Source organism: Girardinichthys multiradiatus, chromosome 9, assembly GCF_021462225.1.
Source record: "Girardinichthys multiradiatus isolate DD_20200921_A chromosome 9, DD_fGirMul_XY1, whole genome shotgun sequence".
In the NCBI taxonomy this organism is placed as follows: Eukaryota; Metazoa; Chordata; class Actinopteri; order Cyprinodontiformes; family Goodeidae; genus Girardinichthys; species Girardinichthys multiradiatus.
In genome coordinates, this window is record NC_061802.1 from 26,482,218 (window position 1) to 26,495,425 (window position 13,208).

At 39.3% G+C, this 13,208-nt stretch overlaps 1 protein-coding gene across 2 annotated transcripts in view; it reads left to right on the forward strand.

Annotated features, from left to right (window-relative positions):
- Nucleotides 1-13,208, forward strand: part of osbpl9 (oxysterol binding protein-like 9) — a 43,807-nt gene that overhangs the window by 12,237 nt on the left and 18,362 nt on the right. For both annotated transcript variants that reach the window (XM_047374775.1, XM_047374774.1), the window contains exons 4-6: nt 5,324-5,400; nt 11,868-11,963; nt 12,469-12,516. In XM_047374775.1, the coding sequence (XP_047230731.1) occupies nt 5,324-5,400; nt 11,868-11,963; nt 12,469-12,516 (221 nt within the window). The remainder of the gene's footprint in view (nt 1-5,323; nt 5,401-11,867; nt 11,964-12,468; nt 12,517-13,208) is intronic.

A 13,208-nucleotide genomic window follows, 5' to 3' on the forward strand; every position in this document is an offset into this window, starting at 1 on the left:
AGCCGCTGCATTTATACAGGTTACATGTCGGGGAACTCTTTTTACTTATTGGTTGTTTTGGATTTATTTATAGCTGTCAGAGTAAAGAGGGCTGAAAACAAACGCCCTAAACTCGTTTCAGATTTAGATTTGGAAAATATTTGGAAAATCATGGATTGTTTTCTGTGAAAACTCCAGGAAGAGCAGAGATGTTGAAACTGGATCACAGCTTGTCCGGACCTGGGGAAAGGAAAAAGAAATACAATGCATAACTCACAGAGCTCTTCTTGGTGAAGGAGCAGCGTCTTTTATGGAAAATGGGGCATTATTCAAAAGGAAAATAAATGTAATGAGAACCTCAGCCAATGGCATTTAGTGAAGTAGTCTATACTGATCCTGTTACCTCATGTGTTGTCTTGTATGAGTTTGTAAGAACCGTACGTTCAGGAAACTTGCCTTGGATGACATTGTCCTTGGTCTATTGGGCTAAAACAATGTAGCAGCTTGATTTATGTACATGAAACTCCTGACCTGGTTCTAATCACACAGTCTGCAACAGTCAACATGCACTGAGGGGTTCACTCACATAAATGCTTCCTCGGCAGTTGTCTGCATAAGATTATGCCTGGCCAGTAAAACCACAACCTTTCCCAAAAATTACAGCAGAAAACCAGGAACCTTTCCTCACTCAGACATAATTTCTCTGCATTTAGTTGAAGGATTAATGTAGAATATTGTACCGACTTCTTTCATATCATTGCAATTTAAATTATTCCTTTATTTCCAGACAAAGATGCTATACATGTAGTAACTCTTATTTCCTTTGAATTAGTTTGTTAAACATTTGTAGAAATGTCTTAAAACGCACAAATGAAACACGAGGTGTGTTTTGAATCAGTGACAGAATGTGAATCTTACATTGGCATGACTTTATGTTGCGTTGGATTTGTACCGGTAGTCGGAGTTTAGAGACACTAACGACGTCAGACAGTTTAAGTGTTATGGTATGACACAGATAAACTGGAACTGGAAAAGGCCTGTGAGTGGTGGAGGCATGAGAATGGTGCCTGCTCCTGGATATTTCTTCCACTATTAGGTCCAGAACAGGGCCTTTTAGGCTCGGTGTTAACTCCTCCCACTGCAGCCGCATCAGTTGCTGAGTTCAGTGGGGAAAAGATGCTGCTTCTGCTTTGTTTAGGAAGTTGGACCTCAGGTGGTGAGTGGTCTTACATCCAGTTTGGGAGCTTTCTAGTTGTAAGTTGAAAAACAGCACAATTTGCTCATTGTTGTGGTGGCTGCCTCCTATCAGTAATAAACGCAGTAAGAGAACATGTTCACAAATACACATTTTGCAGCTCTGTGCGCCCCACTGGTTTAAAGAGGTAAAAATCATCTAAGTGTTAAACAGTTTACACTGACTACTTTCTCTATATTCCATATGCACGCAGCCATATATAATGCAAGCTTCACTTTCCCAGTCAGCATTCCAACTTAAGTGAGTTGTTGTTATTGTATTTCCAAATGGGAACCTGGAAAATTTGACTTTCGAGTTCAAAGAAAACACCAAGAGCCCTGCTACACAGAATTTTAAGCTGTGATTTTAAACATTAAAACTAACACAGAAACCCCCCACAGCGACTAATCTTGGTTAATGATAAAAGAAGAAGAGGAAAAACAGGTCCAGTCTGGATTAAAACTCGGTCCTCTACTCATAAACTCATTTACAGAGTTTACACTGTGAAACTGTGTAATAATCACCTCCAAGTTGAGGAAGTTTTTAGCATCCACAGATATTTATTAAAGAGAGTCTGAGTATTAACCACATAAAATCTGATCCAGTCTGTTAATGATCCTTGGGGCTTGTGAGTGCTTTGATTTTTGCCTCAGAGCATGAATTTATTCCATCTATTGCCAAAGACAGCTGTAAGCACATCGCTGATTTAAAATCTGAAACAAAGTATGAGCCTTAGCCTATTTCAAACTGAATTAAAATGTTCTCTTGCAGCGCTTAGCACTCTCCTCTTCACTACACTTCATCCGTAAGTTCCTTTTTAAGGAAATCCTGCTACCGCCCTGCTAGGGTCAGCCATTTTCTAAGGTAAATTTCTACTCTGGTAACTTGTTACCCTGGTAAATGCAGTGGAAAAGCGTGATGCCAGTAAACATGACGGCAGTCGTTACTGGAAGAAAGTTGCTGTCCGTGCATTAAACTGTGAATATTTGAATGCAGATTTATGTATGATGTGTCTCAAATAAGTAAGAAGTTTATCTGTATGATGCAAGCAGTCTTTCTACCAGGGTTTAATTTGCAACTCTCAGTCTGGTATCTTGGTTTAATGCTCTTCCAGTCGTTTTAACTATGCTAGTGTGTTTAGTTGGTTGTGCTGAGGTGAGTTGCATCATGTGACAAGTGACAATAATCCTTTTTCTCAGATGTGTTTTTCTGTTTGTGCAGTATCAGTTCCTCATTCTGCTTGTTGAAGTAAGATCTGCTGTCACTAAGCACACATTGAAGCACAGCTAAACAGCATGATTTAGCAGCAGCATCATTTAAGGCCTTGTAGATTATTTTCATCCTCTTCTGCAGTTCCGCACTATTTTGTGTTATTTGCATTCAGTGTTTTGTGGTTTCACTGTATTTTTTTTTTTTAAGTAATTGTGAGTGGAAACACAGAGGCTTCTCTTGATATTTGTACAGTCCTTCTTTGTGTTCTTCTGATAGTCTCCCAGTACTTTTCTTTATCAGAGGGGCATCAGAGCCTAGAGTAATTGGGTTTACTCTGCACACAGTTCTCTGTTATGGCACTACTGTGCAGCTGGGCCTTAAGACTGCTGTTCCTCTATATAATATATGTGAAAAGAACAAAAACACCCTCTTTACATCATTATTGAATTTCTTTTCTGGCTTTGCAGCATTGTTAGTGTTCCTGGCACCTGCATCTTTTGACTAACATTAATCAGTTTATTGGATACTTGGGTCAAAGTTATAAATACTTGGCTTGTCTTCAAGTAAATGTTTGAATGACCTATAATCTGTTTGAATAAGTAACTCTACAGGCCAGCAGGGTCGCTTCCAGTGCAGCCGTTGTTACTGGCGACAGCAAACATGTAGGTGGGTAGATTTACCTACTTAGTGCATCAGTGCAAACACGTTCCTCTGAAAGTAATTTGTGGAGTGCATGTAAAACACAGACAAGAACATTTCTTGCAGCTTGGCTCTTTGTTTTTCTTGAATGGCAAGGCCACTGTCCTGTCTCTGCCATGATTAGCAGCTAAACAACATTAGCTGCCCTAATTTGCTTCTTTGGCGAGTCTGTTTGACAAAGGGGGAAAGTGAGAGGCCACTGAGGCAGTATCTGAGTGGATTGGAGTGAGCCTTCACTGCCTTTTAATGTCTTTAAAAGCTTTTCAGCTGTAGCATGAAATAACCCATACAGTGTTTGTCAGCCAGTGTAGAAGCTTGAGGTTTTATTATATGGGTCAGCCTCCCACCTGTGGGAAGCTTGATTAAAAGCTGCTTTGTGTGTTTTAAAACTTGTACATATAGTTTTATGAATATATGAAAACATGTATGTGTCTCAAGGACAATAAAGTGCATAAAAGATGGATAAAACAAAGCCCACAAAGCAGACAGGAAGGGCTTGCAATGCCCTGCATGTATCACAGCTTGTACAGAATTACTGTTTAATGTCACTGGCGGCTTGTTTGTTCTCTGCTCTGAGGCTGCAGCCCCTCCATGCACAAAAAGGATGCATGTGGGTCAAAGTTTAGCACCTTTTTTACACGCGTCAACAGAGTAAAATATACTTAAGGTACATCTAAATGAATTGCAATATCGTCATTTGGTTTATTTCTTTAATTGAATTCAGAAAGTGAAACGTGTAGTTTATATTATTTGCAGGGTGATATATTTTAAGAACTTACATCTGGTAAGTTATATTTTTCAGTTTACCTCCAAGTTAACTTGGATTTTCTAATTAACTGCGAGGCACCTGTATTTGCATGTTCCTCAAATTATAAGGGCTTGCTGTCAGAGATTTGAATTATTCGTTTGGTTCATTTAAATTCAACTTTCTTTTTAAACATTACAGGATTTGTAGTTAACTTGTAAAACTTTAAAGATCTTTACCTTTTAAAGATATGCCGTAATCTGTGACGTGAAAACTCTACATCTTTTTAAAAGAGTAGTGATACTGAAGTGCTGCCAAGTCATAATTAATGTTTTATAGCGTCGCTTTGATTTTGTTGCTCACGGTGATGATTTAGACAAGAACAATTAGATAAAAACTAGATCCTCTTTTACATGTGGTAAATAGTAAGGCCGTGTCTGAGTGAAATGCTGACAGCATGAGGAAGAGTCACACATGGTTCTGTTACTCTGGTGCAGCCGTTTTCAGGGTTCTTATAGTCCTTAAGGAAAGGCAGGTTTATTTGTATAACACATTTCAGCAACAAGACAATTCAAAGTGCTTTACAGGATGAAAACCTAAGAAAAGAAACAGAAAGTGGAGCTGAAGAACTGAATGTTGCTTCTTCATGTAAACATTGAATTTAATTAAATGTCTTTCCAGGTCTGGATCAATATAAAATATAGAAAACTGAATGTTTTATCTAAAATATAAAAATCTGAGTTTCTGAACAATAAAAGACTATACATTTATTTTATTTTCAAATCCCATCGTTTGTTTTGCCTCATCCTGCCTTGAGTTTCTTTCGCACTTATTGATCATATTGGTGATTGAATTACTGACAGCCTATCAACCTGTAGTTTAACACATACCTACTCATAATCTGAAAACAGCTAATTTCTCTAAACCCTGTTTGATCTGGGATTCAAATTGGATCTGGGGTTGGTAAAATGTGTACGACTTCAAGCACTGAAAGTCCTCTGTTTTGGAGTGCTTTACAAACAAAACTGAACTTACAGATCACAAACTGTCCTTTTTAAAGAATAAGTGTTTAGTGAAGGATAATCCAGTCTGGATTATCTGACAAGACTAAGTTTTTTAGATTTATATATATATATATATGTTTGAAATGGGTCCTAGTTGGTTGAGATTCCAAAAAATCTGTGAAATAGCTCTTTACAGCACTGCTAAACTGGAAGCCCATCTCTGTTGTTTCATGGGTTGTAGAAGGTATAGATACACAAACATATTTTCTCTTCATCCCAAAAAATGTATATATTTAGTATTTCTATAATTTCCATCGCTGTCCCCAATGTTCATATCATCTCAGTGTTGTGTCCTGGTGTCATTAGTGTGTGACTCAAACACAGCTTCTATTCATGCCTTCATGGAAAACGTGGCTCACACGGTGTGTTTTTGTGCACTTATGCCCTCAGCTCGAGATGCAGACGAACGTGAGAAGTGGATCCACGCCTTAGAGGGAACTATACTCCGTCACACCCTCCAGCTCCGGGTACGTAGCAAACCACCTTGTTTGTATATGGATGAATGCGTGTCAACAAGCAAAAGCGATTTGGCTGTGAGGATCTTTGCCTGTCAGCATGAGTGTGGGTAGTTTTTCAGACCCTGTACCTTCAAATAGGACTATAATTGTAGCTGGAATATTATCATAAACATGAGTTCTAGATACAGATGTGTTTATTTTTCACATTTAACTTGTGCAACATATACAGTGCCAGAGGAAATGAAGAATGTGCTCTGTTCAGATGAGACCAAAATTGAACTTTTTGGCTGACATGCAAGCTATGGTTGTATTGATCCTCCCCCCCCCAGGCTTAATAGCTACCAGTACATTTGAAGCTTTTAGGATTAACCTCTTTTCACACATAGATCAGACAGTTGGGAATATTTGCCTTTCAAGGCAGGATCCAGCTGCAGCAGAGTCTCTTCTCCTGGATTGTGACAGTTGTTACACATCAGAGTACTTCAGGATTTGCTGGGACCTGTTGTTTCCAAAACTTAATTTCTCATCACTTTAACCCTGAACCATTAGAACTGAAAGCTCTACTCATTTCTGCACACAGGGTTCTGCAGGCACATTGTAGGAGCAAACACGCTGCAGACTTTAGTGATTGTGGTAAAACAGCTAATATAACCGTAGAGATGTATAACTACAGCAGAATCCTGTAATTGTAACCTTCAATCACCTAATCCTTAGTGCTTGAAGGTGACCACAGTTGAACACAAAGTCTTAGTTTCAAACTTCTCCTATAAATTGACACAGCAGCTTCTTGGAAAATTGGTTATGTTACCAAAGATAGTGAAAGAGAGACAACGGCGTGTTAAAGGTTGGTGCAAAACCACTTACAGGTGTAATGAATATGATAATTAGAGGGGGATGTAATCTCGCAACATTTAACCACTTTAGCTGGTAGAAAACAGTGAATCTGCCACCTTGTGATAGATTCAATAAGATTCAGCTGACGTATGATTCCTTGAACGATATCAGTGCTGCATAACATGCTAACATGGTTTATGTTCTGGCACATTCTATGGGAAAAGCAGTGTTATTAGGACGCCTTATCTAACATCAAAATGGCAGACGTGTCTCACAGAATCAAAGGAAAAATCCTCTGAAGTCTTGGACATTAAATAAAATCACTTTCAAACATGAAAACTGTCATAGCAAAGAAATTTTGACAAGAGGATTTAAAATAAAACTTTCATTTTAAAATCATAAAGAAAGCACCACCATATTTATTGTGTAATTAAAGATTTAAAAGTAATGATTGCATATTCTCAATTTGTAGGCCAATAAGAAATGCGTGCTCTTCATGGTGTGACTCTGCAGAGAAATCAAAGTTATTTGGTGGCAAAAGACTATAATGCAGGTGACACTACAGGTACATCTAACAAAATTAAAATATTGTGAAAAAACTCAGTATTTTGTCACTCATTTCAAAAATTGAAACAAACAAATGGATTCACTATACATGCAAGATATTTCAAGCCTTTATTTCTTGTAATTTTGATAATTAGGGCTGGTAGAATAAGAAATAAGACATACATAGGATCAATAAAAAAATATTTTAGAACAGAAATGTTCATTTCTATGCGCTCAATACTTGGTTGGGCCTCCTTTTCCATGCATTACTTATTTTGGTACCTTTAGCAGTGTGGGCAGATGCCAAGTCCTGTTGGAAAATTAAATCAGCATCTCCATAAGGCTTGTCAGTAGAAGAAAGCATGAAGTGCTCTAAAATGTCCTGGTAGATGGCTGTGAACTTAAGAAAACACAGTGGACCAACACAAGAAGAAGACATGGCACCCCAAACCATCAATGACTGTGGAAACTTCAGGTGATGTATATTCCTCACTTCATCCAGACTCTAGGACATTGATTTCCAAAAGTCAGCAGTCTTTCCCATGGTTGTGTAGCCTACTTACCCAGACTAAGAGACTATTTAGAGGGTCAGGAAACTTCTGTAGATGTTTTTAGTTTCCAATATTTACCTGTTTCACAGTTTTCTGATTTTCTGAGATAAATATTTTTGGGTTTTCATTATCTGTTAGCCATAATCATCAGAATTACAAGAACTAAAGGTTTGAAATATTTTTTTCTGTTTTTAATGAATCAACTTTAATGTGTGATATCATCTAGTTAAATTGAACAATAATACATTTTATGTTTAATCCACTTTTCATTCCAAGGAATTTCAAAGTGCTACAATTAAAACACAAGAGTACAATAGAGATATTTAGCTTTAAAAGCTTTCCTCAATACAGTTGAAAGGTCGAAAGTCCAACTTTAAAAGAATCCAGACTCTGCAGTCAGCTCTACTCCCAGGCCTGGATGGAGGCTATTCCAGATCCGAGGTGCAGCAGAACAAAAGGCTCTGCCCCCCATGGTTCTGAGCCTGGTAGAGGGAACCTGGAGGAGCCGGCCACTGGAGGACCCGAGGGTGCAGGTGGAGGTTTGGAGTAGAATGAGTTCTTGTAGATAAGATGGATCGTGGCAGCTGATGCATTTATGTATCTGAAGTGGGACTGGGAGCCAGTGGAGGGAGTATAGGTGTGATATGCTCATACTTGCGTACTTGTATGAGGACTCTTGCGGCACCGTTTTGGATTTACTGTAATGTTTTTAGAGGAGATTTAGTACGTGAGGACTGACCCTTGAACTAGTTGTTGTGAAGTGTTTGGGTTTCTTTCGGTGAACAAAAAGTTCAGGTTGTGAAAAGTCGGTTGTATAGTGCCAAGAATGGTGTTATGACAGAATGTGTTAAGTACTTCAACCTTTTGCTTTTTTTTAGTTTATTTGAAAGTCTGGTTTATATCTGACCCAACGGCTTCCTCTTTTTTGCTCTACTGGTGTTTTTTTTGCTATTTTTCATGTCTGGTTGGACTGGTGTGTCTAAGCACTTTTATTTTATTTTTCCTCTTGTATCTCTTGTTAAGCTACCTCTCAGATTTTCTCTCTTAATTCAAACCATCCATGGGTCTTCCCTCAACCCCCTGTCCATATACAGTTCTTGCTGCTCGTTTTCTCTTGCTTTTTATTCTTATAACCAACCTTGACGTTTGCCCTTTCCTTTACCTCCCCTGTCTGCTCCCCTCCCTCCTCCCTTCTTAGTAAATCCGTTTGATGTGCTACGTGTGTCTGAGTTGCTGTCATATGATCAGGTGGCCAGCACCAACCAATCCCGGATCTGGTTGCTGCATCAACACCACATCTGTCTCTGCTGCTGCAACCTATCATAGCTGCTTTCAGTGCTTGCCTGCGGTGTGGTTTTTCTTCTGCCTGTGAGAGAGGAAGCGTGTCCTTCCTGCCAGGGGAGGGTCCTGGATTAACTCGGCTCGGTCTGCCTCATACCAAATGGTCAGCTGATACCTGCTGCTGAAGAGTATTTCGTATCCAGAGTGGCTGCGTACTCTCGAAGAGAAGGAGGGTCTTTGTTTCTGTGTCTGAGAGGAGGAGGGAGAAATAATGCTAAGTTCACTAGAGCTCTGGGGAGGAAACAAAACTCATAATGGAGGCAGAGGAGGGGGTAAAAGGCTTGTGTCGGGCTTAATGGCCTGAGAGATGCGCAAGCTTTGATGCAGCATGTTCATTGGAGCGAGGCGCCCTGTAAGTAAAACACACACACACAACAAACAAACAAAAACAACACGCAACTCAATCGTCAGCCGCGCGCCACTGGGGCAGCAGCATTTTGAAGTAGGTCACACAGTGTGGAAAGACAAATACATAGTGAGGGGGTGGAAGGGAGCTTTAAGGGCAGCGTTATTTTGTAGAGCCACAATGGATTGGGTGGATGATTATGAGTGTGTGTCTTTTGCACTGAAAGGTTCCTGCTGTGGGTCAGGGAGGGTGGTAGGCATGAGTGGGAGCAGAGGTGCAGACGTCTGGGAATATTTCTGGAACAATGAAGAAGTGATGTGGCCGTGAAGAGGCTGTTTACAACCAACCACCTGCAGCTGACTTTCCGTTGCTCAACTTATCAGCTCTGTCTGTAAACGCACCTTCCTCTCCACTATGCTTGTTGACAAAACAAGAGATTTAGTTCACTGCACAATAATAGAGACCCTATGTTGGTTTACCATCCTGGTTTACTTTAACCCTGGAGTCTTCGTCTTCCTGACCTATATAGATTTGTTATCACGTGTTTATAATGGTGTCAGCGACCTTTGCAGACCAAAGAGCCATTTTAACTTTCTAAAACAAAATGTCTTGAGCTGCGAAACCTTTGGAAAGCAATAGCTTTCATGTTTTTTAGAAGTACCCACTAATTGAAATGTGCATGTTTTATAATTAAAAAATCACAATTTTATTTCTACCTTTTACAAAAAGAGAATGAATACATTTTCCAAGATGGGAAAATCCATATTTATGGAACGTTAGGCAGGAAAAAGTATGTTGTTTGGAGCATAAAGGTTAAAAAAAAATGACAGAGCAAACACGCATAGAAAAACTGATATAACTAGACATTTTTTGTTATGTTCTATATATGTTAAGTTTATAAGAGCCAGTGTGGATGGCCTAAAGAGCCACTGTTGACCTGAGAACCAGAACCACAAGTTATAGACCACCATTAAGCCAGTTTTTGATTTCAAATCTCCAGGTATTATCAAGAGTTCATAATACCATACACTATAACGCAGAACCAGGCCCACAGCATCACCGAACCTCCACTGTATTTAAAAGAGGTTACGAACCCATCTGGAGTACTGGTTGCCTAAAAGCTCAATCTCAGTCTCACTTGAGATGGTAGGACAAAATGCTTCCTCCTGGCATCCGTCTGAAACAGCTGGTTGGCATGTGGATCGTGTGTAATAGTTGTTGTGGTTACTTGGTGATTCCAAGATGCTGCTTTCACTACAGAAAATCCAAGGAAAAATAAAGTAAAACAAAAAAAAAGCTTAGTTTTTGAAAGGAAAGTTATTGTTTCAATAACAAATCTTTACACAGGAGGGTTTACTTTTCCTCCACAGAATAAATGTACTCAGATTAAAGATTTTATTGTTCTAAAATTTCAGTGAGATTGTTCTTTTTTATTTTACACATCTTTACCAGGGCTGTCTGTATTAATTGTGTGCTTTATGGAAATATTATACAGACACGCTTACAATCAAGCTTTCGTCATTCATGCTAGGTTACTTTAGTTCACTGCCTCTGCTTGTTTTTTCACATAAACGCTGTGTGTTCATCTCTGCGTTGTTGGTTTCAAGTTCAAACTGTCATCGTACCTTACTGGAATGATTTGTGACTCTTTTTATTTTGTCAATTGTGCAATATTTAGATTTTGGCTGTAATTCTTCAGCAGCTCTGATTCTTCTTCTGTAGCCATCCTGAACTAACCAAACACGTACCTTTGATCCTTTCAGGAAGATTGTCCCCCGTTACCTACGTGCTTCAGGGCTGCAGAACAGACTTTGCTCTCTATAAAGCTAACATGTCTAAACCTAAGCAGTTGTCAGGCCTGGGCAGATGTTAATGTTTTGCTTTTCTTTCATGGCTTTTCTTCACGTTCCCATGAAATCGCAGACAGTAGGAAGAGGAGATAGCAGGAATATGCAACGCAGCAAATCCAAGGCAATGACGGCCTTTCTCACAATGGTTTGATAAGCGCTTGATTTCCTAAGAGGATTTAAGATTTACTCAATTCCCATTTGCTCTGACACCGTTTCAGTGGAATGGTTTGTTCCTTGTTTTTTTAAATGTCCAACAGACTGCTGTAGGGTTAGCAGTAAGCTGCTCTGACACATGCTGTAGTAGTCATCAGCTGGGCTGCCTGTTGTAGAGAGGTTATTGTGTTATCTCTGGTGCTAAATCTGGGTGTTTGGACTATGTGGCTATTCTTCCCTGTACTTTCATTTGTCTGACTTTTCCTTCTTGTCGCCGGTGCTTGGGTGAGTTTGGACAGATAGAAACTCATCCTTGGTCCTTTTTGATTTGCCAGTAGTTTAGTAATTGCCTTTTAATGGATCTTATGTAATGAATTGTTCTCTGTGTATATGCATACATGGAGGCTAGAGGCTATTAAGGGAAACTAATTAACAAACAATAAATCTGAGTGCACCTCAGCCCATTTGCACACTCTGCGGCTCAGTTCTGCAGCCGTGTCTCTCTTGATTTTCAGTTTTGTTGAAGCCTGACAAATGTGAGCTGTCGCATATGTTGCTTTTTCACGCAGGCTCGCCTTTGAACAACGCTCCTGGTATTGTATATCACGTAGTACAGTACAATGCTGGAAGATTCCCCTGAACTGTTGATGTTTCTACCTTTTTCTGGACCCATGTACAAAACCTGTCTGGTCATGAGGCGGAAGAGCCTGACCCATTATTTCATGGATGGACAGCTCTTGGTTATTGATCCTGGCTGCACATTTTGCTTTGAATATGCAAAACTAGCAGGGCTTTCACCACAAGTCTGGTAGAGGCTGAATTAATAGTCAGCTTTGTTTATGTTCCTATCTGCAGGAGGCTGAGACGGGACTTGTTCCGAGTGTGCAAGACTTTGACAAGAAGCTAGCTGAAGCTGACGCCTACCTACAGATCCTAATCGACCAGTTGAAGGTACGATGTAGCATCCGAGCTGAGAGGTTTTATTTTTGCCAGAGATGTAACAATCTACCTCTGACTTCATATATCAGGCTGGGAAAGCAATCGTGCTTCCCATTTTATAGATTTTTCATCCAGTTAGAATGACTTTATTTGAGAATCTAAAAGTACCCTGTGTGATCACATTGTTTCAGAAGCAAAACAAGGCTTTATATTGTGATTTGTTTGATCCCCTGCTGAACTGGAGCTCCTTTTTAAAGCAGAAGTTTTATAAAACACACATTTGTGGTAAAACGATGACAAGGCAAAAAGCACTGCGGCTGGATAATGTTTCCAGTGTCTTTATGAAGACCCTTTGTCTTCATAAAAATACTTCACAGGTCCTTTGTGTCAGTCGCCACGTTATCTAAAATCATCGGCAGGCTGCAGATTCTCTCTGTGATCCTTTTGACTGGAAACATCTCTGCCCATATCTCATCTGTTCCCTTTTTCTACCTTTTCATCTCTTGTTCTCAAACAGCTGTTTGATGAGAAGATCAAGGACTGCAAAGACGATGAATCGCGCAGAGTGAGTACCAGCACTGTCTCAGCCCTGTGCTCCCCTGTTTTTGCTTTCATTAGACCTGATAAATTACTAAATGCAATTTAGGGGCTGTCGCTCCTGTGCAGATGAGTTCTGGTTGTCTGTTGCAGGCTGGTTGGTAGCTTTGATCAAGAACAATAAGGCATATGGTAACTTTTGACAAACAGATATTGTTCTTAGATGAAAGATTAGCTGTAAGACCTCTGATAATTTTGTGTAAAGTGCAAGGATACAGAGAAATATTTAATTAGCTCATTCATGTAAATCGCAACACGTGGACATGGTTTCTTTACATGTGATTTTGCTTTCTGAAAATTCTGGTAAGTATGAGCAAAATGCCTTTAAAAAATGTGATCTTTTCTTGCTGTAGCATAATCTCACTGAAAGAGTGAGAGACAACATTTTAGGTTCACTTAAAAATAAAATTAAAATAATCATAGTAACGGTGCAATTAAGACTGTTTTTAGCACACCTGTTATGTTTATAATCAGAACTTTTTAAGTTTTCCGACCTAAACAACAAATTTAACGAATCTCAAGACAAATGGCTACCATTTTGTTATGGTTCATCCTTTATTTATTAATCCTTTTCCCCAAAGTGGCATATATCATAAAGATCTAGGCTCTGGAAAATTGAAATTAAAATTGGAAACTGATTTTAGGAACTTCTCTTCAGCC